Source organism: Hemibagrus wyckioides, linkage group LG27, assembly GCF_019097595.1.
Source record: "Hemibagrus wyckioides isolate EC202008001 linkage group LG27, SWU_Hwy_1.0, whole genome shotgun sequence".
Taxonomy (NCBI): Eukaryota; Metazoa; Chordata; class Actinopteri; order Siluriformes; family Bagridae; genus Hemibagrus; species Hemibagrus wyckioides.
The window spans coordinates 4177248-4193992 of record NC_080736.1 but is presented as its reverse complement, the minus strand read 5'-3'; the positions used below and the strand labels follow the sequence as shown (position 1 = coordinate 4193992).

General features: G+C 40.8%; 1 protein-coding gene across 1 annotated transcript; it reads left to right on the top strand.

Annotated features, from left to right (window-relative positions):
* Positions 1 to 897: 897 nt before the first annotated feature.
* sall1a (spalt-like transcription factor 1a) lies at positions 898 to 14714 on the top strand. The gene is made up of 3 exons (XM_058381652.1): positions 898 to 1958; positions 8340 to 11746; positions 13075 to 14714. The coding sequence occupies exons 1-3, from the start codon at positions 1886 to 1888 to the stop codon at positions 13516 to 13518; spliced, it is 3924 nt and encodes a 1307-aa protein (XP_058237635.1). The 5' UTR covers positions 898 to 1885; the 3' UTR covers positions 13519 to 14714.
* The last annotated feature ends 2031 nt before the right edge of the window (positions 14715 to 16745 follow it).

Sequence of the window (16745 nt, the reverse complement as noted above, 5' to 3'; positions counted from 1 at the left end):
AATCCTGTGTCCCAGACTAATGATTATAATAATAATAATAATAATAATAATAATAATAATAATAATAATAATAATAATAATAATAATAATAATTATTATTATTATTATTATTATTATTATTATTATTATTATTATTATTATTATTCCCTGAAGTTTCTCCGCTCTCTTTAGACGGCAGATAAGATACGAAACACCGTGATATTTCAAATAATCATAATTATTTTCATTTACATGTATAAATGAGTTTTGTATCGCTGTCATTTTGAACTGTCGGGTTGAGCTTCTAAGGCGGTATTCTATACAATTGAAACTAAACAAATACAAGCGGCCTCACAAAATAAATCAATTTTTAAAATTTAATCCAAATCAGGAGCACGTCTATGGATAAAATTTTCTTCCTGTCATGTAAAAAAAATTATAAAATAAATATATAACAAGAATATTACTAACGGGTTTTCTTTTAGGGAAAAGCGAGCAGGACAATCAGTTAGTCGACATTTCTACATTCGACTTTTTTTGCACTGAAACCATTTCACCTCCTGTCTCTGATCTGTCACTCTCTGTGTGACATTAAATAAGCGTGTCGCTGTTGCCTCAGAGACTCTCCGGGCACGGGTTGAAAGAAAACAAACCGAAGGGGGAAAAAACGCTTTCTGATATCATTTTGCCCTAGATGGCACGCATTCAAACAGTTGTGGAGAAGCGCACAAGGTACAGACGCAAGTCACTGTGCGCGCGTGCGTGTGTGTGTGTGTGAGAGAGAGAGAGAGAGAGAGAGGGAGAGAGATAGAGAGAGCGAGAGAGAGAGAGAGCTACGTATGATGGAGCACAGCACTGACCAATCAGATAGCAGATGGGCCGGGCTCATGATTTCTCACAGTCCCAACAAGGGCCCTTAAAGTTTGTTTGTTGGCTGAACGCGACGCGTGATGAAAACGCGTTACTCATCCCCGCTCGACGATAATCGACCCGGTCTGATTTGAGGATATTCGACACGATCTCCGGACTCCTGACGCCGTGACGCACGCAAACCCATTTACCGACCTACTGTTTTTTCCCTTTACTCTCTCTCTCTCTCTCTCATACACACGCACACACACACATACGCACACACACTCACTCACTCCTCGTCTTGAGGATCAAGCGAGTTTAGGTACAAGCGGCGAGTTCATGCACCAGGACTGTATGTTGATATAGAAAGGAGGAGAAAACGTGAGAAATTGAAGCAACAGCAACAAAAAAAAAAAGAAAAGATCAGAAAAGAAAAAGAGGAGCGCGGATGTTTTGCTGCTGGTTCGCTTTCTTATTACGGGACACTTGAACTGAACTGAAACTTGAACGCGTGCGCAAAACCCAGCGGCAGAAGAGACAACTTGTTTGCTACACATGGGCCAGAAATTGACATTCCTGCAGTGTTGAGATAAAGCTTTTAACGTGTTCACCAGCTGGTTACTTTAAAAAAAAAAAAGGGTTAAACTGCGTCTGAAGAGAGTTGGGGCAAAAAAGAAAAAGAGAGAGAGAGAGAGAAAAAAATCCAGCCTTTCTTCCACACTCGAATCGACTCATTGGGTGGGAGCAGCCGGAGAGACAAGAGTCCCCAGCAAATCAGCGGCTAATTGATTAAAGAGACTTCATTTGAATAGGGGGAGGCTGGCGAGGTGCCAATCGCCTTTCAAACACACCCATCCCTCCCCCTCACCCCCTTCTCTCTCTCTCTCTCCTTCCCTCTCTCTCTCTCTCCCCCTTGCCTTCGCCGTATGATTAATTGTGAGGCATTATTGATAATCATAACGGGACACATGCGCGCTGGATGGGCTCCGTGTCCGTGATTTCTGGGAAGTTTTTTGGAGCGATTGTTTTTTGAGTGGCCCATGCGTGAGACAGCATGTCGCGGAGGAAGCAAGCGAAGCCGCAGCATTTCCAGTCCGAGCCGCAGCCGGCAGTGAGCGAGCACGATGGTGAGTCCCGGAGATGCCAAGCTTTCCAAGCTCTCTTTTCCAAAACTACTAACTAATTCCTAATTTCTCACTTTCTTTCTCTGCATTTCTGCTTTTCTCCTTCCTCCTCCGCAGCCCGAGCGCCCTTTCTATCTCAGCTCTCTCTCTATATATATATATCTATCACAGCAGAAATAGACAGAAGGGATGTTTAGAAGAAGAGGAAGCTAACTAAAGCTAAAACTGCTTTATTATATATTCTATACGCGTAAGCACAAGACCTACTCTATTTCCTTAATAGACTTGATTTGTTAAAGCTCTCCAAAAGTTTAAGCCAGGCTTCTTTATAAACACGCAAGCACAAAAAAAGTTTTCTGTTTAATTTATTTTCTAACTCTTAATGTTTTTTTTTTTATCCAGCCGTAGATATTTGTAATCACCATTGCAGCCGTGTTATGTGATTATAACTAAATATTATGTGATTTATCAGGATATCAAAATAACCGTGAGTCTTATATATGTATAGAGAGAGAGAGAGAGACAAGCATTAACTTTTTAATCTTCACTATCGCTTGTTTTTTACCATTAAAAGCTGCGACGCCTTGTTTATTAGAATAAAGAATTGACCAAATCTATGTTTTTTTATTGTTTTCATCTTTACGCACCGGATTGAGGACCGTTTTGTTACGACCCACAGACGTTTGGAGTCTTTTTTATCCCCCTCTCCCATCCTCCGTTATATGCTTATGGAGCACTAAATACATCCAGCACTACGGAAACTCACACACGCGGGTTTTTTTCTTTCTTTCTTTCTTTCTTTCTTTCTTTTTTTTTAACGACTTGACTTTAGGCCTAATTTTGTCACAAACTTAGTCGTGAGTCACTTATTTATTAGTTGCATTCCTCGTGGTGTGTTGTGCACACGGTCCAAAATGCAAAGCAAGCAAATTTGCCTCTTCTTTTTTTTATTATGATCACCGTTTTTTGATCGATATGAAATGGATAAAAATGTCAAAAGTTCGTTTTTGCTTCTCACCCAGACTGTTTAGATTTGACCACGCAAAAGCGATTAACGGGATTTTTGACACCATATCTCCCCCCCAAAAAAGTAGTTATGTATGTAGTTATGATTATTTTCACTTTGTCATAATATGTATATTTTATGCGTTTAAAATATCAGCCAAGGCTTTCAATATATACCGGTTTGGGTTGCATCAAGCGTAAGGTCGTTGTAATTTTATCCTCATATCGCGTAACGTGGAGCGTCTGGAAAACAGAGAGAGAGATAGAGAGAGAGAGAGAGAAAAAAAAAACAAATCAGAAGCGCAAAAAAATGCCAGGCTCGAATAAAGTCTTGCTGTTCCGATTTTTTCGGCAACACTTTAAGAAACGTGCTTTTTTTGCGTATTACAATGTGCATGACAATGTGCATTTATAGTGTTATTTACTGAAAGTGTAGGTCACCCATCAACATGAGACATAAATGTAATACTACACACAATTTTAAGAGAGCATTTTGCAGCTATTATTATTATTATTATTATTATTATTATTATTATTTTAGACTGAGGCAGGAGGTAGATTCTTTACCCCCCTTTTCTTGTAAAGATGATAATAATTAGACGTTCTTGTCTTTAGGATAATCTTAAGTTATTTTAAAGTGCGCACTTCAAAGCATGCACGAGGCTCATTTGAGGTCTAAAACAGCGTTTAGCGCGCATTAACATTTCTTCCATAAAGTGGCCTATTTATGGCTTAAAAGTGTTATCTGGCGGAATAGGTCCATCTCTGTCCACTTTTCGGCGTTTGATATCAGGTTTCGTTTTGCTGATTTTGAAAGGAGGCTTTGATGCGATAAGGGTTTTAGTTTCTTGTATCGAAGCTCGAGTAATTTTCTACGCAATTGGGATTTTTTATTCGATTTTCCCTATTGCTTCCAAATGCTACGTATGGTGACATGCCAAAAACAGAGAGAGAGAGAGAGAGAGAGAGAGAGAAGTTTTCCTACAGGCTGTGAGAAACTTGAAAAGCTTTTCCTTTGGACGTTGTCCTCTTAATGCTCGTCAGATGATTTCCTGAAATCTTCCGACATGACATTTTTCTTTTTGTCATTTAAAAAACAATACAACAAGGCAGGAAGAAGTGATGCAATACTTGCAATATTTACACCACCTAAGTTTCATTTTTCTCCGCTCCAGTGCAGTGATAAAGCAGAGATAAGTAAGCCGATATGAATACACATTTATGACACTAGTTGATCCTTTCTTTCTTTCTTTTTTTCCGTGAAATGAAAATATTGTTTATAGCGCATCATTTATCCCTTTTGTTTTAAAACTAAGTTTCAAAATTTGACAGAGCTCATGCACACGCGCACACACACATACACACACATGCATACACACAAACACACAGACCGCTTTTCTATTAATAATAATAGTTTTTGTTTACTAATTCACCTTTCAGTACAGGATGTAAAAGCGCTAAGGTTATTATTATTATTATTATTATTATTATTATTATTATTATTATTATTATTATTATTATTATTATTATTACTACAGACTTTACAAAAGCAACTTTACACGTGTTTTGGTCGGTGCAAGAAACAGCACAGAAATCTGACGAATAAATAAATTAAGAGCGCATCTTAAGACCATGGCGGATTTGCGTGCGAAGATGAGTCAAAGCTGCAGTTTTGCCCAGAATTTCCAAAAAAAATAACGTCAAGAGCAGAATTAAATTAAATAAGGAAATGAATGGCAACGTTTGTTATTCTGTGTCAGATGACCGAGCAGAGCATTTTGCAAGTCAAAATGCATAACCTGTTGGCTTCCCTGCACATGATGCACCTAATTTTGCATTACTTAGGCCCACTTAGAAACTTCTTTCCATTCCCATTATGTAAAACACGCTCTGATGAACTTCTGGGTGGAAAATGGAGGCCTGGGTGTTGTCAAACCCGGTCATGATGGAGGCTACACTGAGAACGGTATATGGCGGAGAAGTGGAAGGAAGGCGCTTCTCTGTCCCCGTTGGCCCGTCACCGAGGGTGGGATGTGAAGCTGTTTTAACCTTTGCCAGCCTCCCTCTGTGATGAGGTGAGGAGAGATCAGGTCACAGCGTGTCCTCATGTACTGCATCACTGACCCCTAGAGAGCCTGTTTAAAGAGAGCATAGCAGGAACTGCTGCTTTACTGGGAGGGGGGTATGAATGTGGCTGTTTTCCCTTTTCACCCCAGCAAACATACTTCCCACCCAAAGAGAAGTTCGGATACTGCGAGAGCTCACCCCGGCTTATACCGACACACGCAGAAACAAATAGCACTGAATATGCAGGGATTTGGTCGCTTGTCCTTTTTTCGGCCATTATTTCTATAGTCGAAGTTTTGGAAGTGGCCTTGAGGGCCTGGCTTTGCTTTGTTAAGTCCCCTCTCACACCCCTCCTGTTTTAAAGCATGTCCCTAATGCACAGGCCAAGCAAAGCTGACCATAGGAGAAGAGCTTTACCCCATCTAGTGTTCATAGAGACATTTCCTAAAGGCTGAAAAAGAGAGAGGGGGTATGGGAGGGATGGGAGAAGGGTGGGAAGGACAGAGGCAGAGAGAAATGAAGAGGTGAACAGTAAGTCGCTCTTCGAAAGTAGTCTGACGCTGGAAGAAGAGCAAAACAACGTAGGCAATGCTGCATTTCTTACTTCTTATTCATTTTTTTTTTCATTTCAAAACCACTCTTTCTGCTTCTGAGGTATTTCCTGATTGTCTTGGTTTGCTCAGAGCATGTGCTTGATGGATCTCGGTAGCATGTTGAGAACCCAAATCCACAGCTCTGTGAAGTTGGGATCTCATTAGAACTAGTGCTTCATTTCGGCTTGACGCACTAATCCTCCACTCGACTCCCATCTCGAACCTGCTGCAAGCTTTTTCTTTCTTTCTTTCTTTCTTTCTTTCTTTCTTTCTTTCTTTCTTTTTGTTCAGACTATCTCTTCGCTTCTGCAAAGCATGCACGGTGAAGTCTATCTGCTGCTTGGTATTTCTTCTAGATAGAACTAATCAGGATATTCAAAAATCGAATTATATTCTAATGAATTTATTCGGTTTATTCGATTTGCAAATTGTATGGACGTCATAGCCACAGATTTTGTGTAGAAATCTGTGTAAATGCCAAACACTTTATAAAGTCTGGTGATGTCATAGGCAATTTTTTATAGAAATGTGATACTTTTTTTATTTTTTTGGCTGTTTTTCAAAAGCCAAATGTTTTGTCCATACTAATTCCGGCATACATATAAATCTGCTTTTTTTCAGAAATGTATTTAATGAACTATTTCATTAATGATAATTTTTAAAAAAAATATATATATATATAAAAACTCAAGTCAGCATTTTATGTTCTACACAAATATTATATGTCACAGACTTTGTGCAAATGTATTTTATTTACTTAATGATCATTGCAACTTGTTGCATAGATAATGCATTCAAAGTAAAACTAAAATAAGAAAAGCAGCATATTTATTTCAAATAGTAATATAATTTTTTATAACTTTATACACCGCTCACACTTTTACTGCTCGGCATGTAGGTGCTTTTGAGGCTTGCACTTAAAGTAATGCACACAGATTAACTGAAAAGCTTTACCATAAACCATTTGCTATTCCTGTTTAATCTCCTCCCCTTCCCCCTCGACTAAATGAAACCCTCTTTTTTCTCCTCATTAGCCACACCTAAACCTTTTCTGTTATAATATTAAAAACTTTTCATCATAAAGTTGACTTTTCCCGTCTGGTGGGCACGGAGGTGGTGTGAGGCACGGCTTTGGTGTCATGGCAACTTTAGCGTTATCTGATGTTCCAGCACAGAGAAACACTGAGGGAGGATAATCCGTGAATTAAAGAGGATCTGTTCTAGAAACTGCCGTGATGAGCGGGCTAGACCCTCGCCCCCTCGGTCCTGCTCCGACGCTCCCATGCTGGGGAACAATGGGGAGCCGTCCTGTCTCCCGGCAGGGCCGGGACACACTTCTGCAGGGGTTTCATTTGCAAATGAATCCCCACACTGATGAAAATGTAGAGGGCAAAGCCTCACAATGAAAGGGATTCATAGAAAATTGCAATTTGTAAATCAACTTGTATGTAAAACAGCAAGATTTTTTGAAGGATACAAAGGACGGGTTGGGTGAGAAAAAAAGAGAGAGAGTGAGAGAGAGGGAAAAAGATGGAAGTCTGGAGGGAGGCCACAGTCTCATAGGGGGTGAGCGAGGGCCAGAAAAGTATCTGAAAAGTATTTCTCGCTGCTTTGAAAAAATGTTTATCGCATCTTAAAAATACACAAAACCCTTTTCTCATTATTGTTTTTTTTTATATTATAAAAATGACATTTTTCAAATTGCAATTTTTATTGCAATCCTAAGTACAGTGATACTTCACTAATTTCGCTGCATTTATTTAAAAAGAATATATAGAGAAACACAAAACATCTACACAATCGCAATCTTTCCCCCGAAGACAAAACACCATACTCTATGCAGTTGAAATTATTTTTATTAAATGAAATCATTTAGATTTCTATTGTATATTTTTTGTACTGAATTTCTAGTACAAGTGAAAGCGCAAATCTTAAAAGGGATAAAGTATTTATTTTTGTAACTTCTCATTCTAGCTTTTGGTGGTGGCTGCAGCGAGTACAGGGAGGCTATACCGAATGCCGATGGACTCGCTAATGCCTGTCAGGGCCCTGATTGCAGGCTGCCTGGATACAAATTAGTTTAGTGACAGGGATAACCTGTCCAAGAAGCACAGGGCTGGTTGAAAATGAGCAAAGTTAACAGCAAATTGAAAGTCTAATAAGTCCTTCAAATGGTTGATTTGCACCTAGTGGACATGTAAGCTTTGAGGAGTATGAAATATTGGAAATCAATGTCTCTCTATGAAATTTCATTAGGCCCCAATGTCCTCAGTTCATAGTATTTTATGTTTTGATGGATTGTCTGAAGAAAATGATTACCTAAGCTGGTAGGATTGAGGGGATTCGGTTACAATTCACACATCTTTCAGAGCTCACTGTTAGAACTCAGCAATATTTTTTTTAAGTATTATTAATCTCACTTATTCGCTTGTCATTTTTCACGTCGCTCATCTGTGGAGTTTTTTTTTTTGTTGTTGTTTGTCAAATCAAATGTGCCTGGGCTTTATTGTTCCTTTGGTAATTTTTTTTTTAAAACGTATAAACAGGATAAATGTTAAACTGATTAACAGAAGATTAACCACAAAAGAATTGAAGAGATAAAGCTGCTTCTTCAGCTGCAAAACATTTCTAATCACTAATCCCCTTGTTCTCTCTCTCTTTCTCTCTCTCTCTCTCTCTCTCTCCCTCTCTGTGTCCTCCCTCTCTCTTTTCTTTTCAGGGGACACAGAGCCCAGGCTGGATGACCCCCCTTGCAAGGATTCGGGTGCCCATGTCTGTGGCAGATGCTGTGCGGAGTTCTTTGAACTGTCGGATCTTGAACAACACCAGAAGAATTGCACTAAGAATCAATTAGTTCTGATAGTGAATGAGAATCCTGTGTCTCCTTCCGGAACTTTCTCTCCAGGCTCTTCTCCCCATAATCCTGACGAGCAGGTGAATGACACGACTAATAACACAGATCAAGTGGAGTGTGCTGACCTTTTAGACCATAACTCACTGGATAAAGAAGAAGCCATGGATATGGATGTGTCTGCAATCTCTGTTAGCCATGACGATGGAAGTGGACACATGGAGGAAAGCAGCCCCATCGACGGCAGCAGCGAAGGAAGCCAAGGCGGTAGGGGTAGTACTGGATCCAACCTGGGCAGCTCTGCTATCTCAGCCTCACTACCTCAGCTTGATAATCTGACAGAACTGGGAAACTTCTCTGTGATGAACAGCAATGTGATCATCGAAAATCTCCAGAGCACCAAAGTGGCAGTAGCCCAGTTCTCTCAGGAGACGAGATCAGCAGGAGGCCAGAGGATTGCAGTGCCTGCTCTCATGGAGCAACTTCTGGCCCTGCAACAGCAGCAGATTCACCAGTTGCAGCTAATAGAGCAGATTCGTCATCAAATCCTATTGCTGGCATCCCAGTCCCCTGAGCTAAAGGTGCCACCCAATTCCTCCCCCGGGACTCTGGCTTCATCTACCAACCCACTAACCACACTCAGTTCTCATCTGTCCCAGCAGCTAGCAGCTGCAGCAGGGCTAGCACAGAGTCTAGCCAGCCAGTCTGCTAGCATTAGTAGTCTGAAGCAGATAGCTAGTGCAGCACAGCTACCTCAAAGCAACTCTGGAATGGGAGAGTCATCGCAGAGTATGGGAGCACTAGGGACAGCTGTGGTGAATACACAAACATCAGATAAGAGGGTCGGATATGCTGGAAGTCTCCATTCCCAGCTAGGAACCCCCTCACTGGCAAAGTCATCTGCACCATCCTTTGGGATTGGTAGTCTGCTGAATCCTGTGGCTAACTCACTTCTACCTCAGCCCCCACCAGGAAATCCAATGTTCTCCAGTGCTCTTCCGAGTGTTGGAACCACAGTGGAGGATCTCAATTCACTCGCAGCATTAGCCCAACAAAGGAAAAACAAGCAACCCAGTGTCTCTTCCTTTGAACCTAAGAGCAGCTCAGAGGAGGCATTCTTCAAACATAAATGCAGGTTTTGTGCCAAGGTGTTTGGTAGTGACAGTGCCTTGCAGATCCACTTGCGCTCGCATACAGGAGAGAGGCCATACAAATGCAACATCTGTGGCAACCGCTTTTCAACTCGTGGCAATTTGAAGGTTCACTTTCAACGTCATAAAGAGAAGTATCCGCATATCCAGATGAACCCGTACCCAGTTCCAGAGCATTTGGACAATATTCCAACCAGCACTGGAATTCCATATGGCATGTCAATGGCACCAGAGAAGCCAGTCACTAGTTGGCTAGATAGTAAGCCTGTTTTATCTACACTGAGCTCATCAGTTGGCATGTTGCTCCCACCCACTATACCAAGCCTACCCCCATTCATTAAGAAAGAGGAGAATCATTCTGTGGCCATTACAAGCCCTTCCCATTCAGCTAAGAGTGACTCAGGTCCAGCAGAACCTTCCACAAAAAGCAGCGATGGCGTGTCAGAAGAAGGTGATGTTGCAACCTTGCCTACCTCAAATGGGAAAACTGAAGAAAGTAGCCAGCCTTCTAGCTTCACAACAAACACAATCTCTGTGAGAGAGAGCAAGATAGAGTACACTACTTCCAACAGCCCTCCTATGTCTACCAACCCACTGATGCCCCTGATGTCAGAGCAGTTTAAGGCTAAGTTCCCGTTTGGAGGACTCCTTGATCCCTTGCAAGGTTCAGAAACTTCAAAACTTCAGCAATTAGTAGAAAATATTGACAGGAAAGTGACAGACCCCAATGAGTGTGTCATCTGCCACCGAGTTCTCAGCTGTCAGAGTGCACTGAAAATGCATTATCGTACTCATACCGGGGAGCGGCCCTTTAAGTGCAAAATCTGCGGCCGTGCCTTTACCACTAAGGGCAACCTGAAGACCCACTACAGCGTACATCGTGCCATGCCGCCACTGAGGGTGCAGCACTCTTGTCCCATCTGCCAGAAGAAGTTCACAAATGCTGTTGTCTTACAGCAGCACATCCGCATGCACATGGGCGGGCAGATTCCCAACACCCCTCTCCATGACAGCTACCCAGAGTCTATGGGCTCTGACGCTGGCTCATTTGAAGAGAGAAATTTTGATGACTTAGACAATTTCTCAGATGACAACATGGAGGGAATTGAAGATGGTCCAGATAGCAGCGTTGCAGACACACCCAAATCAGTTGATGCATCCCAAGACAGCCTGTGTTCTTCGCCTATGCCACAGGAGCAATCGGGTGTTGACCATCAGGATAAGAACTCACCCCAGGGGCTGATGGAAGACTCACAGTTAAACAGAGCTAAAACAACAGATGGCTCATTTGAAGGTGATCACTTCACTAATGATTCCTCATCACCAGGAGGCGATGTGGAGAGCCAAAGTGCAGGAAGTCCAGCTGTCTCTGAATCTACCTCCTCCATGCAAGCTCCATCACCTTCAAGTGGTTTTAACCAGCAGCGCAAATCCCCCAGTCTGGAGGATCGTCAACAGAGGGCACTATCACTGGAGCACATAAGTGCAGGCCTCATGCAATCCCATTCCTCAGGTCTAGGGGCTCTTGACCTAACTTCCATGAACCCTTCTAAAGACCCTCTTGGCATGCTCTTCCCCTTTCGTGAGCGAGGCACTTCTAAGAACACATCATGTGACATTTGTGGAAAGACATTTGCCTGTCAGAGTGCCTTGGACATCCATTACCGAAGCCATACCAAAGAAAGACCTTTCATTTGCACAGCCTGCAACCGGGGCTTCTCCACCAAGGGTAATCTAAAGCAACACATGCTGACCCACCAAATGAGAGATCTGCCCTCCCAGCTCTTTGAACCCAGCACCAGCCTGGCATCCAGCCCTACCCCAACTCTGCTTTCTGTTGGATCTTTGCCCTCCTTGATTAAGGCTGAAAACGGTTTCCTCCATGCTCCTCAACCTGAGAGCAAAGAACTTCCTTCGAGCATAGTGACCTCTTCCGCTTCTACGTCTCCAGTGCTTTCAGCTGCACCTCCAAGACGGACACCCAAGCAGCACCATTGCCACACATGTGGGAAGATGTTCTCCTCTTCTAGTGCTCTACAGATCCACGAGAGGACCCACACTGGGGAGAAGCCCTTTGCTTGCACCATCTGTGGACGTGCATTCACCACTAAAGGAAATCTCAAGGTAATTACTTCTCTAGTAAATCATGCAAATAAAAAAAATATAGTGCTTTCCTGCCCCTTTTGTCCAGTTAGTCTCTAAGAAACAACATGAAATTGGTCTCTAAAGTTTTGCAAAAATCATGTCCTTAGGTTTATTTTTGGAAGTGTTCTAAATTTTTCGCTTATTAAGGCACTGTCATTGTGCACTAATGAAAAAGGTAGAGAGAAAGAACACCTCGGCGGCGCTGAAATAAAGGTGTACAAGTGGAAAGGTTGAGTCACCCATTAATATGAATATTGGGCAGAAACCTGAGAGTGTGACTGATGGAGCACAGCCAGGAACGCTTCACTTAACAGGCTTTAACTACAGTTACCAGCGGCAACCATCCTGAGCTGCTGCATGCTCAGTATTTTTCCAGAATTTATCTTGTGAAAAACGTGAGATTCCCTTTGATCATGAAGGGAGAGGGCCCCCACTCACAGATAAACAGGAACTCGGGGAGTTTATGTGGGCATGTGTGATCGCACCAGTCGCCTGTAAAGAATTGAGGAAACCTGACACACCGCCAGCTTAATTTTCAGGAAGCAATGTAAATGTCTAACTAGATACGAATCCCCCCTCCTAATAAATCAGTAATTATGGTGTATTCATTAAGAGAAGTAAAAGACCTGAAGGTGCATTTCACAGTACTTCATTAGTGAAGGCCTTGCATCAAATATTTATTTACTTGTCTTTCAGAAGCAATTTTCATGTCCGGTTTGAAAGAGTGAGTCATGCTAAAGCCTGATCATTTCCCACCGTAGAACAATATGGGAAACTAACGGCAAATTTGAGGCGTGTCCTTTACTTTTTTCGAATGCTTTGAGTTTGCCACAGGCTCTGAAGAATGAAGCAAAAATAGGATGGCTGTGGAAAAAAATTCAAATTGGTATCATGTGTTTGTTAACCATGCTGTATGTAGGACCTGAAAAGTATCAGCTAAGGTTATTATAGCTCGTGTATCAGGTTTAAATCAGAAGCCTGAAGAGCAAATCAGGGGTATATGCCACATTTAGTAGTGGCCAGTGCGATAGGAAAGGACACTGCAATTTATCTAAGACGTGACTTGTTCTCAAGAGGTTTGGTGTGTGTCTAGAGTAGTGTAGTGTTTATAAAAATGTATTAGATTAGTCTTACCCTAAAAGCTAGACCTCAGTGGCTGCTTTCTGAGAGCCTATTCTAAACACTAGCAAATTAGTTATATTTTATTTTTCCATTGCATCATTTCATGAACTCATTTTTTATGTGAGGACAAATCTGTAAACGTTACTGACTATTTTCTTATTCTGTTTGTGTGTGTGTGTGTTTAGGTGCATATGGGTACTCACATGTGGAACAGTGCCCCAGCGAGACGAGGACGAAGGCTCTCTGTAGATGGCCCTATGGCCTTCCTGGGCACGAACCCAGTCAAGTTCCCCGAGCTCTTTCAGAAAGACTTATCCAGCAGGGTAGGCAATGGAGACCCTGCTAGCTTCTGGAACCAGTACGCTGCCGCCTTCTCTAACGGCTTAGCGATGAAGACCAACGAGATATCTGTGATCCAGAACGGAGGCTTGCCACCTTCGCTGTCTGGAAGCGTGGGTAACGGAGGCAGTTCTCCCATCGGCGGCCTGACAGGCAGCATGGACAAGCTGCATAACTCAGAGTCTAATGCAGCACTAGCTGGCCTCGAGAAAATGGCCAACACGGAAAACGGCACTCACTTCCGCTTCACTCGTTTTATGGAGGACAACAAGGAGATTGTCACTAACTAAAGGACAAGCAGCGCTTCTATGGTACAAGCTGATCCACACGAACACAAACACTTGCGAGACATGTACTCACATGCACAACAGGAGAACAAGTGCAAGAAAAAGATTGAGACTTTCGTTACAGAAGAGAACTTGCTTTTTGTACAATGTACAACATGTTAATGTTTTACAAAGCTTATTTATTAGTGATTATAACCTTGCTCGAAAATCGAAGTGGAAACATTAACAATTACTTACGTCTTTTGTTCTGTTTTACCACCAGAACGGAGCTGTGTGATTGTGTAAAAGTGTGCTTTTGAAACTTTTAGCATTTCTGGATAGATAACCTTTTACGTTAGTATTAAATTATTTCTATCTGTAGTATGTATAACAAAACTGTTCATGTTTGTGATGCATTAGAGCTTGAATACGCAAAAGCAAAAGACTGTAAATAATGTACACTGATCTGTGCTAGATGGTTTACCAGCTGTGTATTAACTCCCCCCCCCTCGTTAAAAAATAGCCTATGATTTTTTTTTTCCCCTTCCCATCAGGCAGAGGACACAAGAGATAGGTCTATTATAAAACTTTTATTTAAGTAAAAAACGAAGTAAGCATAACTACATCTCAGCTGTTTTTAGAAATTAATCCTTGTTTTCAGTGTTTATTGTATTGTGGTTTTTTCCCCACTTTCTCACCTTCTTTGTTTAGTTTTATTTCCTTTATTTCTTGTTGCTATACACTACAAAGCTTTGAAAAGCTTAATTGTTACATGAGCAAACACAAAAAGGAAGGTCTACATGGTTTATACCTGAGAAAGAAATTAAATGCATTCTGTCCGTTATACCTGTTGAAGTAAACATGAGCTGGTTTTCCACATCTTCATCTGCTGTTAAGTGCAAAAAGCTTGCCGGGTTCCATGTGTACATATATGTCTGACTGGGAACAGAAAAAAAAACTCTCCCAACATCTACAACAACAACAAATGTGTAAATAACATTGCTTAAAAGATATCCACTCGGCCAGGTGGCAATGCATAGTGTTTTTATAAATATAAAGATGTATATTAGGTTTGAAAACCGTTGGACTGTTACATGCACTTTCTTGGAAAGGTGGAAAATCTTTCAAGGGTCCAGTTTCTCTATAGTTTAATACCTGCTAACTAACTATGATACTGTTATTCCTTATTCTAATAATCAAATACATCTGATTTTGTTTTCCTTTTCCTGTTTTTTTCAAAAGGAACAATGTGTGAGCGCTTCTTTTTCTTCTTCTCCTCCTCCTTCTTCTTTTTAATTAACAACTAATTCGTTTCTTAGATTGATTATTAGACTCATAGTACTGTTTGTCTAGCGTTTTCACGTTTTCTCGTTGGCGCTTGAATGCACCGGATTTAATGTGGCGCACCTTTAGTGTTCTCTAAAGCAGCTGCATTAGCATCGACTCTCACCCCATGATCTGTTTGGATGGAAATGCAATTTAGTGAGAACTGGACAGCCTATGGCCATTAAAAACCATACCGCAGCGCAAGTCCGATTTCAGTTCATCATTGGGCCGGTTGTCAGGCCTCTGAATCTTTAATTAAAGCATCGATCGCCTCGGCAGCTCCTGTCTCTCTGCGTTTGTGTGGATGGCTGCGATTGATCAGACCTGCCTATCTCGTTAAAGGGGAAACTTTTTATATATTTCCTTGTCTAGGGTGAGTAATGAAGGGTTTTTCTTTTCTTTCCGTAAAGCTTCAACGAAATTTAAGTTCATGCCCAGCTTACCGAGCTACATATAGACTTATGATCTGTAGCGTTAACTTAATACCAGGCTATAATTTGACTAAAATTGCGAAATAAAATGTTGAATCCCTCAGGGCTGTCTACAAAGAAATTGATCTTACTTAATTACTTTTTTTTCCCCTCTCTCTCTTTCTCAGAGGAACTTTATGTCCTTTTCAGACCAGAGTGGATTATAAAAGTGCCAGGATATTTCACCATAGACTATTTTATAATTATATGTGAAATTTCTGCGCCGTTTCGGAAAGATGCTACCGAAAATAACTTTATTATCCATGGATTTTGTCTATTTATTTATTTATTTATTTATTTACTTATTTATTTATTTGGAGAATTGTGTGTGGCTTCACACAATTCCTACAGCACAAACACGCATACACACATATGAAGACATGAATTAATAATAATCAAAACATTTAGCGAGCCTTTATTTATATCACGTGCTTCAATCACATGTTCTAAAATACCGTAAGCAGGTTAAACAGATTAAATCAGGACAAAAAAAAAGAGAAGACAAGTGTCACCGACGGATGACGGATATCCAGTCCGTTCATCTGAAGCGATGCTTTCTCTTTTATCTCTCTCTCTCTCTCTCTCTCTCTCTTTTCTTTTCTTTTCTTTTCCCACCAGCTGCCTTTAATTTAACACCTCGTTGCACTTCCGGCAGCGCGGACTCCGTTAAGCCGGGCCCAGGCTCCGCCCCCCCCCACATACCGCCCCCCTCTTACTCCCCTAAACTCCCCCAATATTTACACCATGTACACGCTAAATGATCCTTGCAGTGATCCCTGATTTCCCTCCTCTTCCATAATCGCTCTCTCTTTCTTTCTCCCTCTCCATCTGGACCCGTGAAAAATAAATAAATAAATAAATAAATAAATAAACCGTAATTCCGGCGCTGAAAACCTGAGCGCGTGCGCTATTTTGAGATATACAGTAATAAGATGAGAGGTTAGAAATTATTAAATTAAATTATTATATAATGAATTATTTAAATAATTATTAAATAATATAATAGATTTTATTTAACATGTTCAAGCATGCATTATTATTATTATTATTATTATTATTATTATTATTATTATTATTATTATTATTACGAACGATTAGAAGTACCTTTGATCAAAAAGTAGTATTGAGGATATAAAGTGACACACCTCACGTGACATTTTATATTAAAATAATGTATACTATATAGCATTGGGGAATAAAAATAATTAAGTCCTTATATAAGAAACGTTGCGTTTAAGATGAATTTTCATTAATAACACATTTATTATCTACATATAAATGATCAATTCTACTTTCCTTAAAAATTATTATGCATTATGAATCCTTCTAAACAGTGAATAAAGTGATAACCCAACTCTCCTCATAGGAGCACATACATTTAACTATATACACAAGATAATGTGTTTTATATGAGTGTTTATGTGGAAAATAGAATTTCATGAGGATGTACAGGTA